Source organism: Leptodactylus fuscus, chromosome 11, assembly GCF_031893055.1.
Source record: "Leptodactylus fuscus isolate aLepFus1 chromosome 11, aLepFus1.hap2, whole genome shotgun sequence".
In the NCBI taxonomy this organism is placed as follows: Eukaryota; Metazoa; Chordata; class Amphibia; order Anura; family Leptodactylidae; genus Leptodactylus; species Leptodactylus fuscus.
The window spans coordinates 27,514,484-27,537,080 of record NC_134275.1 but is presented as its reverse complement, the minus strand read 5'-3'; the positions used below and the strand labels follow the sequence as shown (position 1 = coordinate 27,537,080).

At 39.5% G+C, this 22,597-nt stretch overlaps 1 protein-coding gene across 1 annotated transcript in view; it reads right to left on the bottom strand.

Annotated features, from left to right (window-relative positions):
• Positions 1–331: 331 nt before the first annotated feature.
• The window catches only part of NR5A1 (nuclear receptor subfamily 5 group A member 1), a 100,806-nt gene continuing 78,540 nt past the window's right edge, over positions 332–22,597 (bottom strand). The window contains exon 6 of the mRNA XM_075259382.1: positions 332–579. Coding sequence (XP_075115483.1) covers positions 332–579 — 248 coding nt within the window. The remainder of the gene's footprint in view (positions 580–22,597) is intronic.

The following is a 22,597-nucleotide window of genomic DNA, read 5'->3' as shown; positions in this document are numbered from 1 at the left end:
CCCACACATGTAGCTGTTTTTTGTTTTTTTTTCTTGGTTTTTTTTTCACATTATTAAGAAGCATTTCGATTGTCATGAACAAAAACACAACAAATAACGGCATCAAAGCCATTACATATAATAGAACACTCAGTAAAGAGCCACAATTATATTAAAATAAATCTGAAACTTTCCAATACTATAGGTTAAATACATCACCAAAGATTTTTTTTTCTTTTCTGGACAGGCAGCATTGATAAAAATGATCTCACTCTTTGCAGAGTCCCTGGTTTGTTTAAGCAGAGCAATCCCTTGAAGGCTTTACTATAGAGTCACTTCTGAATGGGGCCTCTCAAGCTCGCTTAGCATGGAGCATTTCAATTAGTAAGTTGTTGCAGGGTACTTCCCCGCTAAGGTGCTTGTGGTAAAGATACTCTTCTGCTTGCATACTGATGGATCGAATTTCAGCTAACCTTAGAAGAAGTAGACGATACTTGTCTGTACAATGGGGATAGTGGCAGATTGTGTATTCCAGGAGGGCAGAGTTGACCTTCTCTTGAGCACTCTTCGCTAAACTATGGTTTTCCAAGAACTTTTCATCTGTCGATTATAAAAACAATAATAACCATCAATAAATATAGCATCATTTACATTAATTACATTAATGATCTACCATTCACTTTGAATGTTTCTCTTCTAGTACTATTCAAGACATCCATTAGCTCTCTTTAGAAGATACTTCACCATGGCCTACTCTGGTTCAGTCATGGCCTTGACAGCTTTATTGATATACTTATATCTATTTCCAAGGATGATGCCAGCTTCCCATCCCTTTCCTTTCTACATACAAGTTTTGCTTTTTTTCCCCTTTTTTTTTTTTTAGAGGAATGTAAACAAATATCAGGGTTGATTTTTTTCCCCATTAAGATAGACACCATATGGGATCTTTACTTTTATGATTTAATAGTTCTGCAATTTTCAAATATTTATTTAAAAACATTTTTTTAAAAAAAGAATGTTTTGGATCTTGAATTCTATTTTATTTTTTTACACATAAAGATTTTTTATTTTTTTTTATCTTTACATTTCAAGTCCATCCAGGGCACTGGTTCAGCTCCTCAGGGAAGAAGTTAAACAGAATAAGATGGATAACTATACACACTGACCAGTTGGGGGGATGGAATAGCAAACAAAAAATAATAATAAAAAAGTGACTAATCATGCAAAACATTGATATTTTTGACCGACAGCCATCTGAAAATATCCAGCCAGCACATGCACAGTAGATTTTCACTGATTCCTCTATATCAACCATGATGAGCAGCTGGAAATCTAACATGTAGATGCAGAGATTGGATAATACTTTCCCCCAATGTGTATGGCTGGCTTTATATACTCCATTGTCAGCTGAAATGACCAAAATCTAGGATTTTAAAATACCCATGACCAGGCTGCTCAGGGGGCAAAATGCTGAAAAATCCATACAAATATGCATAACCAGGACTGCTGAAAATAGTAGCAATCATAATGAAATCGGAAACATTCCTGGCAATGATGAGAATAAACTGGTCTTTTTCATATGAAGAAATGCTATTTTATAGAACAAGGAATTTTTTTTCAAAGCATTTCCGTTCAGAGTATGATAAAAAGCTATGCTGATCAATAGAGCACTGTTATTGTTTATCAATTTTTCTAAACACATGTGGCGGCAAAAATTCTTCTTCCACAACTGAATAGAGGAATGGAAGATGAGTCCCCCACACTTATCCTTCCACGTTAATACTTGCTCAACTAATGCCTATTATTTTGCCTACACAAGAGGTCTCCAATCTTTTGTAGGTTGCAAATTCATCTAATTATTACAGCTAAAGCTGAGTCACGCTGAATGATAAAAGGGGATAGATATTAAAAATATGAACAATTCATATCAATTTACCAGATTATTTAACTGACAATGATATGGTTTTCACATATTTATTAACCCAATTTTGTGTTTTGTTTTTGCCTCCCCTATTCCAAAAAAGCCATAAATTTTTACTTTTTGATCACATAGCTGTATGAGGGTTTATTTATTTTATTTATTTATTTGCGGGACAGTCTGTACTTCTTAATGGCGACATTTAACATTCTGTACAATGCATTGGTAATATGTGAAAAATTCAGAACAGATTGGATTTGGGAACAAAAACTGCAATTGTGGTATTTTCTTACAGGCTTAAATTTTATTGAATTCAATGTGTGGTAAAAATGGCACATTCCCTATAATCTGGGGGTCAGTACAATCACAGTTATACCAAAATTATAGAATTTAAAACCATATAAAACTTTGTTTAGGTTTCTGTGTAAGCTGCTGTGTAAAAATAATTTTTTTGCAAACAAATGTTTTTATTGATATCATTTTGGGAATGTCTGATGCTTTCAGCACTTTTCATTTTATTTTTTAGGTGAAATGGTGAAAAAAGTAAGACATTTAGAAATGTTGACCCTACAGCACTCACCACATGAGATAAATAGGTTTACACTTTAAAAATTCGGCCATTTTCGGACATGGGGTTACCTAATGTTTTTCTATTTAGTTTAGATGTGATCTAAGGAAAGGGGGCGATGAGATTTTTTTCTTTTTTTTATCACTGTCCTTGACAACATTTGTGGCTGTTAGCTGTACCTGGTAGGTATGGAAAGGGCTCAGCTCTATATATGCAGAAGCATATAGTGGATTGTTTTCTATGGTCTTAAATGTGTTTTCTAATTGAACCATTCATATTTCTTACAATTTACTCTGAAATTTTAAAAATATAAAAATATAAATGGGAGTGGAGAAGGGAATTGGAAAAACACTGCACTTTTTTAAATTGATTCTACCCATCCACTGTACAGTAAAAATTACGTGTTTGTTTTGTAGGTTACCATGATCAAGAAAATGCTAAATTTATATAGAATATATATATATATATATATATATATATATATATATATATATATATATATATATAGCCATATTCTGTCACCCATTACACTCTGTGTAAAGGGTTTTTTTTGTATTATAACAGATGTACCCTTTTTTATTGATCTTGGAGCTAAGCTTTTCATATAACCCTATATATCACAGAGCTCAGCTTCTCTCTTCAATCATATAAACCTATACAGAGCTATACAGAGCTCAGCTTCTCTCCCTCTATCATATAACCCTATATATCACAGAGCTCAGCTTCTCTCCCTCTATCATATAAACCTATATATCACAGAGCTCAGCTTCTCTCTTCTATCATATAAACCTATACATCACAGAGATCAGCGTCTCTCCCTCTATCATATAAACCTATATATCACAGAGCTCAGCTTCTCTCCCTCTATCATATAAACCTATACATCACAGAGCTTAGCTTCTCTCCTTCTATCGTATAACCCTATATATCACAGAACTCAGCTTCTCTCCATCATATAACCTTATACATCACAGAGCTCAGCTTCTCTCCATCATATAACCTTATACATCACAGAGCTCAGCTTCTCTCCCTCTATCATATAAACCTATACATCACAGACCTCAGCTTCTCTCCCTCTGTCATATAACCCTATACATCACAGAGCTCAGCTTCTCTCTCTCTCTGATACCCTGCTCACAAGAATTAGGGCAGCAGAAATCACCTGATGCTTTAAACTTAAAGAAACCTGTCAGGTGTTTTTCCACCCTAAACTGAGCCCAGCATGTACAGCATCAAATACTGACATTTCTTATGTATAATAAGTCTTTATATAAGCTTTTAAAAACTTATGAATAAGTAAATATACCCTAATAGTCACAAAGGACAGGGACCATCTTCATCACCCTGACATGTCCCTCACTGTCTGATGTGCACCTGATACCCTATACCTGATGGCCTCAGAGGCTGTGATTTTAATGTGATGACTGCATGACTAGATGAAGCTGCTCCCCAATCCCCTTTGACTATGGGCACCATAGGAAAGGCGATCACATGCTGGGGCTAGTTAATGATGGAAAAGTCATGTGACAGGTTCCCTTTAATTTCCGAATAAATACAAAATGTTGTAAAATCTTGAAGCCGGCGCTGGTCATAAGAACATGAAGGATATGTGCCCATTTAGATGCACATTATGTAGGTTGTTATGTCTAACAATAACCAGTAGAAGTCAAGAGCCATTTATCATAAACCTAAAGGGTTAAGAGTTATATTTATCTGCTATATTTACAAAGCACATTCCCCGCTCTCTGTGTCTAACATGAGGCTGGGGAGGTTGTTATTTTTTATTTTTTTTTTCGAAATCCAACTTCTGTCGCACTCAAGAATTTTTTTTTTCCACTGCTACACGGAAACATTTTGCTAAATAAAAGCCACACATCTCCATGTTCCTGAGGTTATTTCATAATAACCATAAAGACACTGCATTGATGAATGTCAATGTCGTTGTCTAACTCACCTGATTCTCAGAGAGACCCTATTCAGAGTTTAATTGAATATCTGAATAATCTTTTCATTCTGCCAAGCCACAAAGAATGTTGGCTAAATAACGTTGACTCACTTCATACGGAGGCAGCAAGCGGTTGGTCGTGTCACAATGGAACCAATCACACATACAGACGTGCCTCGGATTATTTCTATGCCCTCAAGTGTTCTCCTCATTCAGAACTGCCTTTGTTTAGCAGAAGCTGTTGATAACTTGGAAATGGTTAAGGGAATATGCTGGCTTATAAAAAGCCCTTTCTCCCCTTCTGCAGTGACTGCTCTATGAATGCAAGACATGAAATCGAATGACAGGTCAACCCATTAAAGCTCTATTAAGTCCTTCTACAGAATGGATGCTTACCTGAGCGATCTTCATAAATATTGCTGTTTTGAGAAGCTCCAATATTAATTAAAACACTTTACCTGCTCAGGAGAGAAATCTATTTAGCGGCACAAATAGAAGCCTCTCCAGTCAATGCATTCGCTTTGATTGTGTGGGAAATGTGGAAATTCTCTCCATCAAAGCAATAGCATCGTGAACGTGAGATGAAACCCAGCTCTGTGCAGCTGAGTCTGCAGCGGCGCTGAATGTGCAGAGGTGAGGGAAGGAGCAGTATAAATGGATTTATCAAGAATGTTACCAAACATGACATTTGCGCCTATTGTTTGGATAGTGTATATAGAGCTTGTGTGTACATGGTGGACACTACTATTGAAGACGGTACTTTCAGAATGTGATACAGACAAGCTCAATGAGGACACAGGAACAATAAACCTTACAGTATTCAGGGATGCTAGCCGTACTTTATATTGTAAAAATAAATAAATAAATGGATTGAACTTAGCAACAAAACAGTTTGCATGCTGAATACCTGCAGACCGACTTAAAAGGGAACGTGTTGCCAGAAAATGACCTATTTTTGAAATCAAGGTTTATGTCATTTTAAAAAATTTAAATGCTATACTTCTGACTCTGGCAAAAAAAAAAAAAAAAAAAAATTATGTGCTGAGACTACCCATTTTCTGTAAGAAATTTTTTTGCAGCAGTCGCCTCACTTCTAGGTAAGACATTGAATCCACCAGTCATAGGTGACAGTATATATATATCCCCCTCTCTACGTAATGACTTTATCATTCTCAACCAACATGCTGCGACAATCCAATGGGGAAATGGCCGCATGCCTTTTAATTACATTGGCATCTTTAAGATGCTGATGCAGTAGAATAGAACAGAGCAGCAAGAAGGCTTTAGCTACCTGCTCTATTGATAAAGACCTGCTGCATCGATTTGCAGAGGAGGAGGATCATAAAGATCCAGCAATCGAGGATGGGTAAATGTTTTTTATTTATATAACACAACTACAATGTGGGGCCACTGGGGGAATTAGTTGGCAGTGAGCCACTGGCGGACAATATTTGTCAGGGGGCTACTGGGGACATTATTAGATGTCAGGGGTTCACTTGGACCACTATTACTTGTAGAATTGGAGGATATTATTACTTACCTTGGAGCCACTGAACAACATTACTTATCTGAGGGTCACAGGAGAACATTATTAGGTGTTTGGGGTCCAGTGGGGAGGATTATTAGGTGCATAGGGGCATTATTTTGTGTCTGGGATCACGGGGAAACATTATCTGAGGGTCACTAAGGTGCATGTACTGCGTGATGGGCCACTGGGAAGCGGGATACTATGTGGGGCATAGGTCATTTTCTGACAGCACTATCCCTTTAAAAATATTCTATCAGAAACATGCCTCCATGGCCACATACTGATTAAGCAATATAAAGGTAATAATCTATTTAGGAATATGCAAATCAGGCTGCAAGTGCAAAGGTGGACCCTGGTCTGCCAATTTTGCCTATAGACAGTTGTGATGCAGACAGAGGCTGAACATGTCAATCACGGTTTAATGGGCAACATTAAGCAATGATTCCAGAGAATAGACATATCACTTGTGTTTCTGTAGATAAATCTGGCAAATGAGCCCCCCCCCCCCCCCAGTGCACATGCAGGAGGATATACACATCCATAATGAGAATAATCTTTGCATTGCTACACAAAGGTATATTTCTAATGACTAGGCCCCAACATCTCCCATATTATTGGTTTGGGGGGCAGCAGCTTTCCCACCAAACAGATTTAACACATATGGCAAATGGAGAGGCAGTCAAGCATGTGCACTGTTATTCCTCTCTTCCATCTTGTTGACTCAGTGGGTTCTGCGTTACAAGTCTTCTCTACCACAGTTCTGTTAATGAGGAGAAACAGGCAGATCATTGCCCCCCAACAGAAAGGCTAGGATAGGTGATAAATGGGATACTCTAGAAAATGTCCTAATGTGGCTGCTCATCTCTGCAGATCTCTTCTTTATGTCCACTGTTTTTCTCATGCCTCGTACCACTGTGCTTGGAAAATGCAGAGGAAAAAAGCACTGCAAGTGCTTTTCTCTTTCCATTTTTTACCCTTTTCGGATAGAAACCCTGTGGACCCCATTATAGTCTATGGCAGTGATGGTGAACCTTTTAGAAACAGAGTGCCCAAACTGCAAACCAAAACCCACTAAAATATCGCAAAGTACCAACAAAGCAATTTAACCTTAATACTAGAGATGAGCGAACAGTAAAATGTTCGAGATTTGATATTCGTTTCGAGTAGCCCCTCAATATTCGACTACTCGAATCGAATATCGAACCCTATTATAGTCTATGGGGGGAAAATGCTCGTTTCAGGGGTAGGCAACGTTCGATCAAATTATACTTACCAAGTCCACAAGTGAGGGTCGGGTTGGATCCTCCGAGCAGTTTTCTCCGTGCAGCATCCCCACGGCGTCTTCCGGCTCTGAATTCACTCTGCCAGGCATCGGGCCTGGGCAGAGCTGACTGCGCATGCCCGCACTACAAGCGGACATGCGCAGTCGGTTCTGCCCAGGCCTGATGCCTGGCAGAGTGAATTCAGAGCCGGAAGACGCCGCAGGGAAGCTGCACGGAGAAGACTTCTAAAGGTAGGAGAAGAACCAGCGTTGATTGGCTGACTGTATAGCATTCGGCCAATCAATGCTGGTTCTGCATCGAACTTTTCCATTCGAATAGCGAGTGGTACTCAATCGAGTACAAGTATTTTGAATACCGCAGTATTCGATCGAATACCTACTCGATCGAATACTACTCGCTCATCTCTACTTAATACCACAAAATATGGTCGTGTGAATGGGGCTTTACAAAGCTTTCAATGATACAAACAACTTTGAACAGAAAGGTAAAGGTCTTTGCATTTGGTATTTTTGAACAATTAATGTTCATATTTACATTGCACAGGATCTGTTTCATATTATTACAGCTCGCAATAATATCAATTCTGCTATAAACAGATAATGTGTGATATAAATAGTGAGGGAGCCCCAGACAGTACAATCTGCCCCACAGTGGCCCCCATACAGTACAATGTGCTCCATAGTGGCCCCCAGAGTATTATATGTTCCACGGGTGGCCCTTGCACAGTATTATATACTCCATAAAAGGCCCCCCACACAATATTATATGCTCCACATTGGCCCCACACATTAATATACACTCCACAGTAGGGCCCCCAGACAGTATTAACCCCTTCCCGCCGATGGCATTTTTTGATTTTCGTTTTTCGTTTTTGACTCCCCTCCTTCAAAACCCCATAACTTTTTTATTTCTCCGCTCCCAGAGCCATATGAGGTCTTAATTTTTGCAGGACAAATTTTTCTTCATGATGCTACCATTAATTATTCTATATAATGTACTGGGAAGCAGGAAAAATATTCAGAATGGGGTGGATTTGAAGAAAAAAATGCATTTCTGCGACTTTCTTACGGGCTTTGGTTTTACGGCGTTCACTGTGCAGCCAAAATGACATGTCCCCTATATTCTGTGTTTCGGTATGGTTCCAGGGATACCAAATTTATATGGTTTTATTTACATTTTGACCCCTAAAAAAAATTCCAAAACTGTGTTAAAAAAATTTTTTTCTAAAAGTCGCCATATTCCGACGACCGTAACTTTTTTATACGTCAGTGTACAGGGATGTATAGGGCATCTTTTTTTGCGGGGCCGGGTGTACTTTTTAGTTCTACCATTTTCGGGGAAATGTTATTGCTTTGATCACTTTTTATTCAAATTTTTATCAGAATCAAAACAGTGAAAAAACGGCGGTTTGGTACTTTCGACTATTTTTCCCGCTACGGCGTTTACCGAACAGGAAAAATATTTTTATAGATTTGTAGAGTGGGCGATTTCGGACGCGGGGATACCTAACATGTATATGTTTCACAGTTTTTAACTACTTTTATATGTGTTCTAGGGAAAGGGGGGTGATTTGAACTTTTAATTCTTTTTATATTTTTTTATATTTTTTTTTAACTTTTTTTTTTTTTTTCATTTATTAGACCCCCTAGGGGTGTTGAACCCCAGGGGGTCTGATCACTAATGCAATGCATTACAATGCTAATGCATTGCAATGCATTGCAAAAAAAGCATCCTTTCTTTTGCAGGCTGCATAGACCAGCCTGCAAAAGAGAGGATTTGCAGACAAGCCTGGGAGCCTGTACAAGGCTCCCGGCTGTCATGGCAACGGGACGTCAGCCCTGGAGCATGCTCCAGGAGCCGGCGATCCCGGCCAAAATGGCGGCGCCCATGCGCCGCCGGGAAAATGGCGCCTCCGGCGCCTTTGATCGCGGTGCCGGAGGGGTTAATCCCCGGACCGATCGGAGGCATTAAAGCCGGTTGTCTACTGCTTAAAGCAGTAGACACCCGGCGGCTATGGCGGCCGCCCGGCTCCCGGGCAGTCGCCATAGTTACAGACCCGACATGCGCCGTACTATTACGGCGCATGTCGGGAAGGGGTTAAATGCACCACAGTGGGTCCTCACACAGTATTAAGTACTCCCCAGTATGCCCCTATACAGTATTATATGCTCTACAGTAGGCCCCCACACAGTATTACATGCTCCACAGTAGGCCACCATGCAGTTTTATATACTCCACAGTGGTCCCCATACAGTGCTATATACTCCACAGTAGCCGCACGCAGTAGAGTAGGGACCCACTATAAAGAGGTTGCCGTGAAGTGGCTAGTGGGCTTATGCACCTTGATCAATATGTATACTAAGAACCTCATGTTCAGTATTGTAGAATTTGCTGAGAAGCACTAGATCAATATATAAGATTTGGATGTGCAGTCCATGTCTTTTTCTTTTTTTGAATATATACTCCACAGTAGGTCCCCCGCACACACAGTATTATATACTTCACAGTGAGTCCTCACACAGTATTATATGCTCCACAGTAGACCCCCACACAGTATTATATACTCCACAGTAGGCCCCCACACAGTATTATCTGCTACTTACATAGTATGCAGCCCCATGAAGAGCATTCTTTTGATTGCAGACACTGATGACTTACAGTCCTATGAAAAAGTTTGGGCACCCCTATTAATCTTAATCATTTTTAGTTCTAAATATTTTGGTGTTTGCAACGGCCATTTCAGTTTGATATGTCTAATAACTGATGGACACAGTAATATTTCAGGATTGAAATGAGGTTTATTGTACTAACAGAAAATGCGCAATATGCATTAAACCAAAATTTGACCAGTGCAAAAATATGGGCACCTCAACAGAAAAGTGACATTAATATTTAGTACATCCTCCTTTTGCAAAGATAACAGCCTCTAGTCGCTTCCTGTAGCTTTTAATCAGTTCCTGGATCCTGGATGAAGGTATTTTGGACCATTTCTTTCTACAAAACAATTCAAGTTCAGTTAAGTTTGATGGTCGCCGAACATGGACAGCCCGCTCTCAAATGATCTGAAAACAAAGATTGTTCAACATAGTTGTTCAGGGGAAGGATACAAAACGTTGTCTCAGAGATTTAACCTGTCAGTTTCCACTGTGAGGAACATAGTAAGGAAATGGAAGACCACAGGGACAGTTCTTGTTAAGCCCAGAAGTGGCAGGCCAAGAAAAATATCAGAAAGGCAGAGAAGAAGAATGGTGAGAACAGTCAAGGACAATCCACAGACCACCTCCAAAGAGCTGCAGCATCATCTTGCTGCAGATGGTGTCACTGTGCATCGGTCAACTATACAGCACACTTTGCACAAATAGAAGCTGTATGGGAGAGTGATGAGAAAGAAGCCGTTTCTGCACGTACGCCACAAATAGAGTTGCCTGAGGTATGAAAAAGCACATTTGGACAAGGCAGCTTCATTTTGGAAACAAAAATTGAGTTGTTTGGTTATAAAAAAAGGCATTATGCATGGCGTCCAAAAAGAAACAGCATTCCAAGAAAAACACATGCTACCCACTGTAAAATTTGGTGGAGGGTCCATCATGCTTTGGGGCTGTGTGGCCAATGCCGGCATCGGGAATCTTGTTAAAGTTGAGGGTCGCATGGATTCCACTCAGTATCAGCAGATTCTTGAGAATAATGTTCAAGAATCAGTGACGAAGTTGAAGTTACGCCGGGGATGGATATTTCAGCAAGACAATGATCCAAAACACCGCTCCAAATCCTCAGGCATTCATGCAGAGGAACAATTACAATGTTCTGGAATGGCCATCCCAGTCCCCAGACCTGAATATCATTGAACATCTGTTGGATGATTTGAAGCGGGCTGTCCATGCTCGGCGACCATCTAACTTAACTGAACTTGAATTGTTTGTCCAAAATACCTTTATCCAGGATCCAGGAACTGATTAAAAGCTACAGGAAGCGACTAGAGGCTGTTATCTTTGCAAAAGGAGGATCTACTAAATATTAATGTCACTTTTCTGTTGAGGTGCCCATACTTTTGCACCGGTCAAATTTTGGTTTAATGCATATTGCACATTTTCTGTTAGTACAATAAACCTCATTTCAATCCTGAAATATTACTGTGTCCATCAGTTATTAGATATATCAAACTGAAATGGCTGTTGCAAATACCAAAATATTTAGAACTAAAAATGATTAAGATTAATAGGGGTGCCCAAACTTTTTCATAGGACTGTACATCATCGCGCCTTCGTCGGGGCAGAGGTCACACTCTGCAGTCAGTGTAGGCCATAGTCACAAGGACCCGCAGCCTACACTGACAGCTTTCAGCTATATATGCATTTACACATACAGCTGAATGCAGCAATCGCTCACTAATGGGGAATTCTGTACCGGATTCCCTGTTAGTGAGCGAGCAAGGCAACAGCGCACATGACAACAGAAAGGGCTTTGTGTCCATAGGTTCACCATCACAGGTCTATGGGGTCCACGGGTTTTTGAAGGTAACCACTTTTTTAAGCAGATTAAGCTTACCGTATGGAGGGCCTACAAATTTAAATACGGTTATGTTCATGGAAAAACCCCTTTAGGTTATGCAATTGAATTGCAACTTTTTTTATTGTAGATTTTGCTGCGTTTTTTTGAGCCAAAGCCAAGAATGACTTAAAAAGAAAGGGGAAATATCCTCTCCCGGCTTTGGCTCAAAAAAACACAGCCGCAACAAAATCTACCACAAAAAAAAAAAAAAAAAAAAAAAACTGCATTGTCTAACTTTTAACATCATGACTTTATTAGGTCCAACATTCTGAATGACAGTAGCAAAGGCATGGCGCTCACTTCATTAGATACAGTGAAAAAGTTTTATTGTTGCAATATAACAAATTTGCATAATTTTCTGCCAATGTAGAATAACATTAACCACAATAAATGATTATGCAGAGTCGGGTGGTGACTTTTCAGTTGCCAGAGCAGCCTCTCTCAAGCCCACTCTGTAATGTAGATGAGATATAGATGACAGTGGAGCCACGTATGCCAGGGTCCATGCACCCTCTCGTCAAGACTCTCACATTACTCCTGGTTGGGAGCATGCTAGGTTGTTATCCACTAGCACCACCAGGTGACCTGATGAAGACACCTGATTAGGTTTCGAAACGCGTCGCCATTAACCTAATAAAGGATTATTAACCTACAGCAGCGCATTTGTTTTCCTGGAATTTTTTGTCCTCGTGTCTACATGAACCCCGGCGTACATGGCTCTACCGCAATCTATATCTCCTCTGCATTACAAAGTGGGCTTGAGAAAGGTTGCTCTGGTAACTGAAATGTCGCCACCCAACTTTACATAATTTATTGTGGCTAGTGTTATTATACATTGGAGGACAATTATGCAAATTTGTTATACTGCAACAATAAAACTTTTTCACTGCATCTAATGAAGTGAGTGCCGTGGTCTTGGATTGGAGAATCCTGCTGCACTGCACCACACTACACGAGGAGTGTGCGCTACCTCTGTCTATCCTACAACATTCTGATTGAGTCTTACAATAACTTTATGAAGGTTAGACCAAATATGTTTCTTATATGAGTTCTTCAATAAGGGGGGGGGGGGGGCCTTAGTGCCTTTAAAAAGGTTTTCTTACAAGTGGGGAGAATATTATGTTCCACTTACCTGACTCTGCCTTTCTCATTCCAGTGAGTACCAAGTGTCTGCTGGTTTCTTCTTCCTGGTCCTGTCACAATACATAGGAAATGGCGACTCTGCCAGCCAGTCAGTAATTGGCTGAGTGACCATTTCCCATTTGTCAAGAGGGACCAGGAAGGAAAGATTAGCAGGTAAACTGAATGGCAACAGAACAGGGGGAGAAGGGAATCAGTGACGTGAGTATTGCACCTTTTCTTTTCATTTATCTGATTAATTTTCAGGTAACTGCCCTCAGCGGTGATATTTTGTTTGCAAGCTAACTACCCATCCCAGTGAGCAATTCATCCAGCAAATGAAACATCACTGTATCATGTGACCTCGGATGTGGGAGCGATTTATTTCCTTGATTTCATTGCAGGGGAGAGTGGAGAAGGGAAGGGTACACAGATACTGAGAGCAGGCAGATGAATCATGGGAAACGTAGTTTATCCACAGATTCACTGAATTGAAGGAACAATGATACAAGGATCAGCAAGTAAAATAAAGTCGAACAAAGACTGCACATAGGAACTGTAAATATTTAGCACTCCTGTGGATACATTTGCAATTAATTTTTGGAAGCTGAATAACCCCTTTAAAGGAAACATCTAGCCTTTTGATGCTGCTCCAGTATGGGATGGTGGGCATCAGACATTCAGCACCCCCCCACCAATCAGCTGTTCATATGTGCCAATAAACGTGCAGGTGCTGGGTGTTGCTTCCCCCCCCCCTCCTTCCCAATCTGATATTAGTGACTATTTTGAAAAAATGGATATACAACCCCTTTAACCATTGCTTCTTAAACCCACAGACCTAATTCATCTCAATTTACAAATTATTGTCACGTTGTCCTTACACAATTGTAGCATACAGGTCTGAGCTAAATAGTTAAATTCTTCTAGTGAGTACAGTGATTTTCGCACTCATGGAATAGAATTTAAGGACTTGTCTTACCATGACAACTGCTTCTGAAATTCAGTGCCTCCAATCCTCCGGGACGTCCTATCGTCTCGGGGATTGGGGGCCTCTGTGAGAACCTTGGAAGATTTGTTGATTACTATCTGCAGCAATGTGTGGAACTATTGCCATCCTTTACGAGAGATTCGACTGATATTTTGAGTCGACTGAACGGATTGCAGTTGGATAGCGATATGTGTCTGGTGACATGTGACGTGGAGTCCCTGTACACATCTATTGACCACAGTCAGGGCCTTCGAGCATCGGATTATTTTTTACGTTCTCTTAATTTTGATCCTGATTTAACAGTATTTATTTTGGAACTTTTGGATTTTGTTTTGAAACATAATTTTTTCATTTTTAAGGACCGCCTCTTCCTACAGCTCCAGGGAACAGCTATGGGGGCCGTTTGTGCCCCGTCATATGCCAGTTTGTTCCTGGGGCTGTGGGAGAGGGAAGTGGTTCAACATATTGAGGGGTACGAGAGGGTCCTGCTGTGGTCAAGGTACATCGATGATGTGCTATTTATTTGGCAGGGCTCCACGTCACAACTAGATTCTTTTTTGTCTGCACTCAACTGCAATGACCGTAATATTCATTTGACTTCTACCATTAGTTATGATCAGGTTGATTTTCTGGACATATCTATTAAACGTAAAAGAGATGGATCCATTGCTACAGATGTCTTTAGAAAGGGTACATCCACCAATGCCTTGCTTCATGCCACCTCTTCTCATTATCCCAAAGTTAAAAAAGCCATACCCATCGGCCAATTCCTGAGAATGAAACGAGTCTGCTCCGATGATGCAACATTTGAACATCAAGCTGAAGATCTGTCTAAGAGATTTTTTAATCGGGGATATCACTATAAATCTGTAATTGATGGATATCAGAGAGCAAGAAATACTCCCAGAGACTCATTACTGGTAAGCAAACCGAGGAAGAAAAACATCACTGGGGTTACTTCCCAGGATGTACGTCTGGTTACGAGGTTCAATTGCCAGTGGAAGATGATACGTGATATTGTTGGCAAATATTGGAATGTTTTACACACAGACCAACAATTATCACAGATCCTGCCATCTTATCCCTGTATAACATGGAAACGCTCCAGGAATTTAAGGGACATTCTGACAAACAGTCATTATGTTCCTAATACATCAAAATATATTTTTGGGAGCCGTGGTCCTCCATGGGGTTCTTTTTGTTGTGGAGACTGTGCAGCGTGCAAGTACATGCTGCGCACCTCCACCTTTTCGAACTCAGGGGGGGACAGAGAATTCAAAATTGTACAACATATCTCATGCAACACTGAGGGAGTTATCTACTATGCAACTTGCCCATGTGGACTCATTTATATTGGAATGACCACTAGGGCACTTAAAATTAGGGTACTTGAACATGTTGGCAAAATTGTGGCTTCGGCACGTGCAAGGGAGTTCGAGAAATTGCAGCCTGTACCCAGGCATTTTCGGGACTTCCACCAGAGTGATCCTCGAGGATTTAAAGTCCGAGGGATTGACAGAGTCCATTTGGGGAGTAGAGGTGGGGATTTACGAAAAGCGCTTTTGCGCAAGGAAACACGCTGGATAGTTGAATTAAATACATCCACTCCAGCAGGTCTCAATGAAATGGTTAGTTTTAAGCCCTTTTTGTGATTTCTATCGCGGTTTTTTATTGTGTATGTTTTAATTTTATGTATGTTTTGTGTGTATTAGTTCATTGATTGTTGTTGTCTTTGTAGATTTACGTACATGAGAAGTTCCATTGGTTATCTGCTGTCCTGGTCCGGTGGTTGTCAGGTGTCGATTCCGCTGCCTTGGTGTTTTGGATCTTTGCTGGCGTCGTCTCTGCTGAATTTTATTTTTTGAATACAAACAGATTTGGAACATATTTGATATAAGAGCATATTGATATGCATCGGACATTTTACTATCTACCTGATGTCCTGGTTCGGTGGTTGTCGGCGCTGATCTTGTGGTTGCAGTGGTTTGGACATTGCTGGCGCCGCTCTTGCTGGATTTTAAATGGTGTACAGTTGATTATTATAAATGTATATTAAATGTGGGCATTTATGTATAATTGTATTTGTGGTATTTATTTATTTGGTTAGTTTTTCATGTGTTATTTATTATTTATTATTTATTTTTATTATTATTATTATTATTAATTATTATTATTATTATTATTATTATTATTATTATTTCTTTTTTTATTTATTATTATTTATTTACTTTATATATTATTTTTTTTTATTATATTATATATATTTTTTTCAATTTTTATTTATTTTTTATTTATTATTTTTTACTAATATTTTTCATTAATATTTTTTTTTTTTTATTTTTTTTTTTTTTTATATATTTTTTTATTAGCACTTTTTTCGCACCTTTATTCACTCATTCACTTTATTATTATCACTGTATATATATATATTAATTATTGTATTTATAACGTGCACTTTATATTTATATTGTTTTTTGTACACTTTAGTATATTATTAGTACATAAATTTATCATCTCACACTACTTATATTCAGTTTAACTATTTTAATATTTAATATGTATTTATACACTAATTAGGTATTTATTTATGAATTTTTGGTGTTTGGTATTTATATTTGTACACATTTTTTATTTTAGGTTTTGTAATTATTTTGTTATTTTTGTGCATTATTTATGTATTTATGCCCCTATACATTGTGCATTCTATTAGATACCTTGAGTCATTGAGTGTGATTATATTCGTTCGTTGTCTTCTGTGCCCCAGCTATTTTCTGCTTATACGGCGGTTCGTCTTTGTGGCCGTTTATATACAATATATGTGGCAGGCGCGTGTACGCGTGCGCGTCCGGCCAAACTTTATTTAAACATCTTTGGAGCACAATGACGTCGTCACGTTACGCGTACGTGATGACGTCATTGGTGACTCGCGGTCATGCGCAGTTGACGACCGGCCGGATCAGGGGGAGAGAGACGAATGGAACTTAGCTGAGCAGGTGATTCTTATTATCTGTGCTTATTTTTGGTTATATATACCGCGCTCTGGTCTAGTGTTATTTAGCCTCCTGACGAAGCCGAGTGAAGGCGAAACGCGCGTCAGGCGTTTCCCACAGTCCTACCAGCCTCTGACTGAGTCCCCCCTGCTGTTTTCTCCATTAATACATTGGTATCCACGGAGAATATGTCTACACCTACGGGTATGTATTAAGGTGACCCTATTTGGGATGCCTCTTTACTGGGGAAGATTAGTCCCCTGGCCTATGATTGGTATGTAATACTAAGTATCTAATTGGGGATTATATTCCTCTTTTTTGTGACGTATTGTTCTTGTATTTCTATACTATATATTGGGGTTAGACTCAGTCTTTGACTGGTGGGAGGGTTTTTGGTATTCCGCCGCTACTCTATGGGGAAATTTATCTTTTTTCCTATGTGTGTCTCCCTTGTCTGTTTATGTATTGTTTGATGTGATATTTATTAATAAAGTTATACAATTTTTATAGTTTGTGTCTCAAGTTGCTTTAAAAAATATGCTTCTGAAATTCAGCCAGCACAGCGATCAGCGGATGGCCGCAGTCTGGCTACTGAAACCCCCAGAAAAATGCAGTATTACATGGCAGCCATTCTAATAAGGAGATGGCGCAAATCACAGGAACTCTCTCTAGATGAACCCCTATGTCACACAATACATTACACTCTTTAAACATATTTCTAGATTAAAAAAATAAATAAATCAACGTAAATTACAGAGAGTGCCTTCCGGATATGGAGAATAAAGACATGTATGCACACACTTTGCAGGAATAATGTGTCAATCTGAGGCCATTATTCTTCACTTCAATCAGCAATTTAATGAATATGCCTGTTAAGACTTTGTTTGCAGTGTTTCTCCCCACACATGAATTGCGCTAGATGTAATACATTATTTTCTTAATTGACTCATTGTATTCTGACTAACTGATCTTGTATCACCCGGTGACGCTTCAAGTGGATAATTAGCCATTTCCCGCTAAAGAGGTATTCTGCTGACAAATCCTCAGGAGACTAAATTTCTATAGTGTAAAGGTGTCCATACTTCTTCAATAGCCATCCTTTTCCCCTCTACACATTTGCTATGGACGAGCATATGTGTACTCGATGGGGTAACAGGAGGCACCTCTGGTGGCCGCTTTTCTTTCCTGAGAACAAAGTCCTGGATTATTAAGATTCAACATGCCAGATGCGTCTATATCCCCCAACACAATGTGTTGTTGGAGAGTTGGCTGGTCCCAATAAAATGGATAATTTCTGCTGACTTTGCTCTTATGAGTATTGGCCTATTTAGAAATTGTTCCATCAAGTTACATCATAGAAAAAAAAAAAAAAAAAAAAAAAAACTTGGTAAAACCTTACTAAAGGTTTACACCAGATAGAGCTTCAATGAGAAACTACTGTATAACACATTCTCCATATAGACAGAATGTCACCCAACATGGTTGTTGTGTCATTCATAGTAATGCCACCAAGGGAAGCAATGGTCACTGTATTCAGTATGGATGAAATAATTTAGCAAAAAACTATAAATGGTCCAGACTTTTTAAGTCATTGATAGATATGGACAAACCTCTGAAGATTGGTTTTGGGTTCGTTATGTTAGAACCAGACTTTAAGTTGGCTTAAACATTGCATAGAATAGTCTTAGGGTTCCTATGAACCTATTCATTTCTAGCTCTCTAAGTCAAACACAGATGAAGTTATGTCAAAGTTAAAAGTGACATTATTACACTGTGGAGTCTCTTCAGAGGTGGAGGTCCAGGGGAGGTTTAAAAAATAGAGATGAGCGAACAGTAAAATGTTCGAGGTTCGATATTCGTTTCGAGTAGCCCCTCAATATTTGACTACTCAAATCGAATATCGAACCCTATTATAGTCTATAGGGGGAAAATGCTCGTTTCAGGGGTAGGCAACGTTCAATCAAATTACACTTACCAAGTCCACGAGTGAGGGTCGGGCTGGCTCCTCCATGCAGTCTTCTCCTTGCAGCGTCCCCGCGGCGTCTTCCGGCTCGTCATTCACTCTGCCAGGCATCGGGCCTGGGCAGAGACGACTGCGCATGCGATCTGTGGTTGTCATGGGTTCGTGATTTAAAGGGGTGCATGCCAATGTTTCTTTAGCTTAAAATTTGTCTTTCTGTCCATACTAATGTAGAGGAAAGAAGGTTTCCAAGTTTTTCTCCACTTTCCATTTTGAGCTTGGAGTGTCTAGTTGATAGGCTGTGATAGTGGGGTAATCCTGGGACTTGGGTGTGTTAGATGCCCCCAGACATGCTTCCCCTGCTGTCCCAGTTGCATTGCAGAGGTGTTAGTATCATTTCCTGGGGTGTCATTGTGGACTTGGTGACTCTCATTAGTCGAATTGTGGTTTCCCCTGAAATGAGCATTTTTTCCCCATAGACTATAATGGGATTCGATATTCGGTCGAATAGTCAAATATTGAGGGGCTACTCGAAACAAATATCAAATATTTCAGTACTCGCTCATCTCTATTTACCACGTTTAATTTCATATTGAACTGGTTTGGTAAAAACCAGAAGTACTATTATTATACTCTGGGGTCTCTTTAGGAGCAGAAAAATAAGAAACACTGATACTTACCTTCCCTAATCGATGGGAGCCTGACTCCCAGTCCGTAATCAATAAAGAAGGAGAGGGTCCCAAAAATTCCCTTAATATTTCTTTGTTAATAGAGCGCCTGTGTACTTTTATGGGGCTATGGACACTGTCAGAGGTTACAGTTCCGGCAGCTCCATAGCAGTGAATGGAGCATCGGTCTTGCTAGCGCTCCATTCACAAGAATGATTTCAGGTGGCTTATGGTCCCCCATACTCCTGATCACTGGAAAGGGGAAAAGTGTACATAACGTCATAGCCCCTTTAAGCATCCATACGTATACGTACCCTGCAGATGTTCACAAGAAAGAATTATACCTCCTCTCACTTCTTGCTTTGCTCCTCTGCATGTTTCACCAGTCTGTATATAATGCTACCTGCCATCTGCTGGTGAATACTAGGCTATGTTCATATCTGCATTCTCATGTCCGGTGTACTGTTCTATCACAGGAAGAGAAAGCAAAAAAATTTCTTCAATGTGGACTCACTGTAGACCTGATCCTGTTTATGAACATTATTGGAATTATAACTTGCTAGTGTTTTTTTTTTTTTTTTTTTTTTACTCTAATTGATATAACTTATGTACTGCATCAGTATATGGGGATAGTAAAAGAGGGGATACTACATAGGCATTTGTTTCTACCACTGTTTTAGCATTTTATGCAATAAAAATGTATAATAAAAAATATCTGAAAGTATATAATTTACTATTTCACTATAAGTGTAAATAGTACATAAAATAATTGTGTTCTCTTTATGTACCTAAAAAAAATACCTAAAAAAAATACCAAAATTTTTTTTTATTAATTGCTACTTAAATATTTATACTTTGTAGAAAATATTATATTTTATATATTAAGAAATATCCAAAAGATTATCCAGTAAAAATAAATAAAAAAATAAAATCCCTGTCGCCATATAAGCAAACAAAACACAAAATATTCACTGCGATAAGACGTTTAACCATTCCTCATATTGCGCATGTAAGATTCCTTTTTTTTTTCAAACAAAAATGTTTAAAATTTAATAAAAATTACAAAACGTCCCCAAAATATGTACAAAGAAATTTGGTGTCACCATAATCATAAAAACCCGTAGTATAACGTTAAGAAGCTACGTTAGACCCTATGCACACGAACAAGTGTGCATCTGATATGGGGCAGAGTTTGCAGCCGAATGCAGTCGGATGACCCTCGGAGTGACATCAGAGTGCATTTCGAGATACACTCACCTCTATGGGGGGGTTCCTATCTGTTCTGTCCTGATGACACAGAGCAGAATAGGACCTGTTCAATTTTCACCAGAACGGAACGGGCCCCTCAGAGGAGCATTGGATGGTACGCTTAGATGTGTGTATGAAACCTGACACTGTATGATGAAAATAATGAGTAAAAAGTTTTGTTTGTTTTTTTTTGTTTGTTTTTTTTGAAACTTCATAGTAGATTTGACCAAAATAGTAGGAGGAACAATAGAAACTCAAAGACGCTATTATAAGTTAAGGAGGTTTGTTTTTTTGTTTTTTTAATTAGGCCTGGGGAGGTATAAAAAAATTTTGAAATCACCATACTCACCTGTCCCTGGTGCCTTCCATCGCTGTCCGATCCTGCTGCTCAGCGGTCTTCTTTTGCAAAATTCCTCGCCAACTTTGATGTCCCAGGTCCCTTCTGCTGACCTCAGCAGTCAAATGACCCTTCCATAGCCCACCAATGGAGCTGCAGAGCCAAAAAGCGCAGGAAGGTACTGGAGAACTGGGAACAGGAGAATATGGGATTTTCTAAGGTTTTCCTGTTTTTTTCACCTCCCCTGGACTAATTAAAAAATACAACTTTATTCTGGAAAACCCCTTTAATGGTTCATCATACCTCTGACCTCTGCATAAGCAATGCCGCCCCTGCTACCTCTTGTGTCATCCCCTCTACCTCATAGATTGTAAGCTCTTGCGAGCAGGGCCCTCAGTCTCATTGTGTGAAATGACTTTCTTTGTAATGTATCTTTCTGTCTGTATTTGAACCCTACAAATTGTACAGCGCTGCGGAATATGTTGATGCTATATAAATAAAATTTATTATTATTAGACAAATTAATCTGGTTCAGTTATAACTAAAGATGAGCAAGTAGTGAAATATTCGAGATTCGATATTCGTTTCGAGTAGAGCCTCAATATTCGACTACTCGACAAATATTGAATCCCATTATAGTCTATAGGAAAAAATATGTTCGTGTCAGGGGAAACCACTATTTGACTAAAGGAGAGTCACCAAGTCCGCGAGTAGCAGGAGAGTGTTTAGGAGGAGCACTGTGCAGTTAAAGCGCATGGAACCCATTATAGTCTATGGGGTCCATCCACTTTAACTGCACAGCGCTTGCAGTTGCGCTGATATTCTGTTTGGGGGGGTCCTCCTGTGGACTCCTTCCGGACAGGAGGCAAGCGCTAATGTGAACTGGCTCTTACTCGTCCTGCAGAACCAGCATTGATTGGCCAAATGCTATACATTGTATAGTATTCGGCAAATCAACGCTGGTTCTGCAGCAGGCTCGTCTTTGCTAATCGGGAGAGCTGTCAGCTTGCAGTTATACAGGAGCTGACGTTTTCTCATAGGAATGCATTGACCATTGACCAGAATTCTATACAATTCAGTCAATCAACGCTGGTTCTTCAGGAGGCTCGTCTGTGGTGAGGCGGAGTCTAAGATCGGACCACAATGGAGACTGTTGTGGTTCGATCTTAGACTCCGCCTGCTCACAGACGAGCCTCCAGCAGAACCAGCATTGATTGGCCGAATGCTGTACACTGGTCAATCAACGCTGGTCAATGCATTCCTATGAGAAAAAGTCAGTTCCCGCATAACAGCAAGCTGCCAGCTCTCCCGACTAGCAAAGATGAGCCTGATGCAGAACCAGCGTTGATTTGCCGAATGCTATACACTGTATAGCAGTCGGGCCAATCAACACTGGTTCTGAATCGGATCTTTACTGCGAATAGCGATAGTATTCGAATGAGTACGAGTATTTTGAATACCATAGTATTCTATTGAATACCTACTCGATCGAATACTACTCACTCATCTCTAGTTATA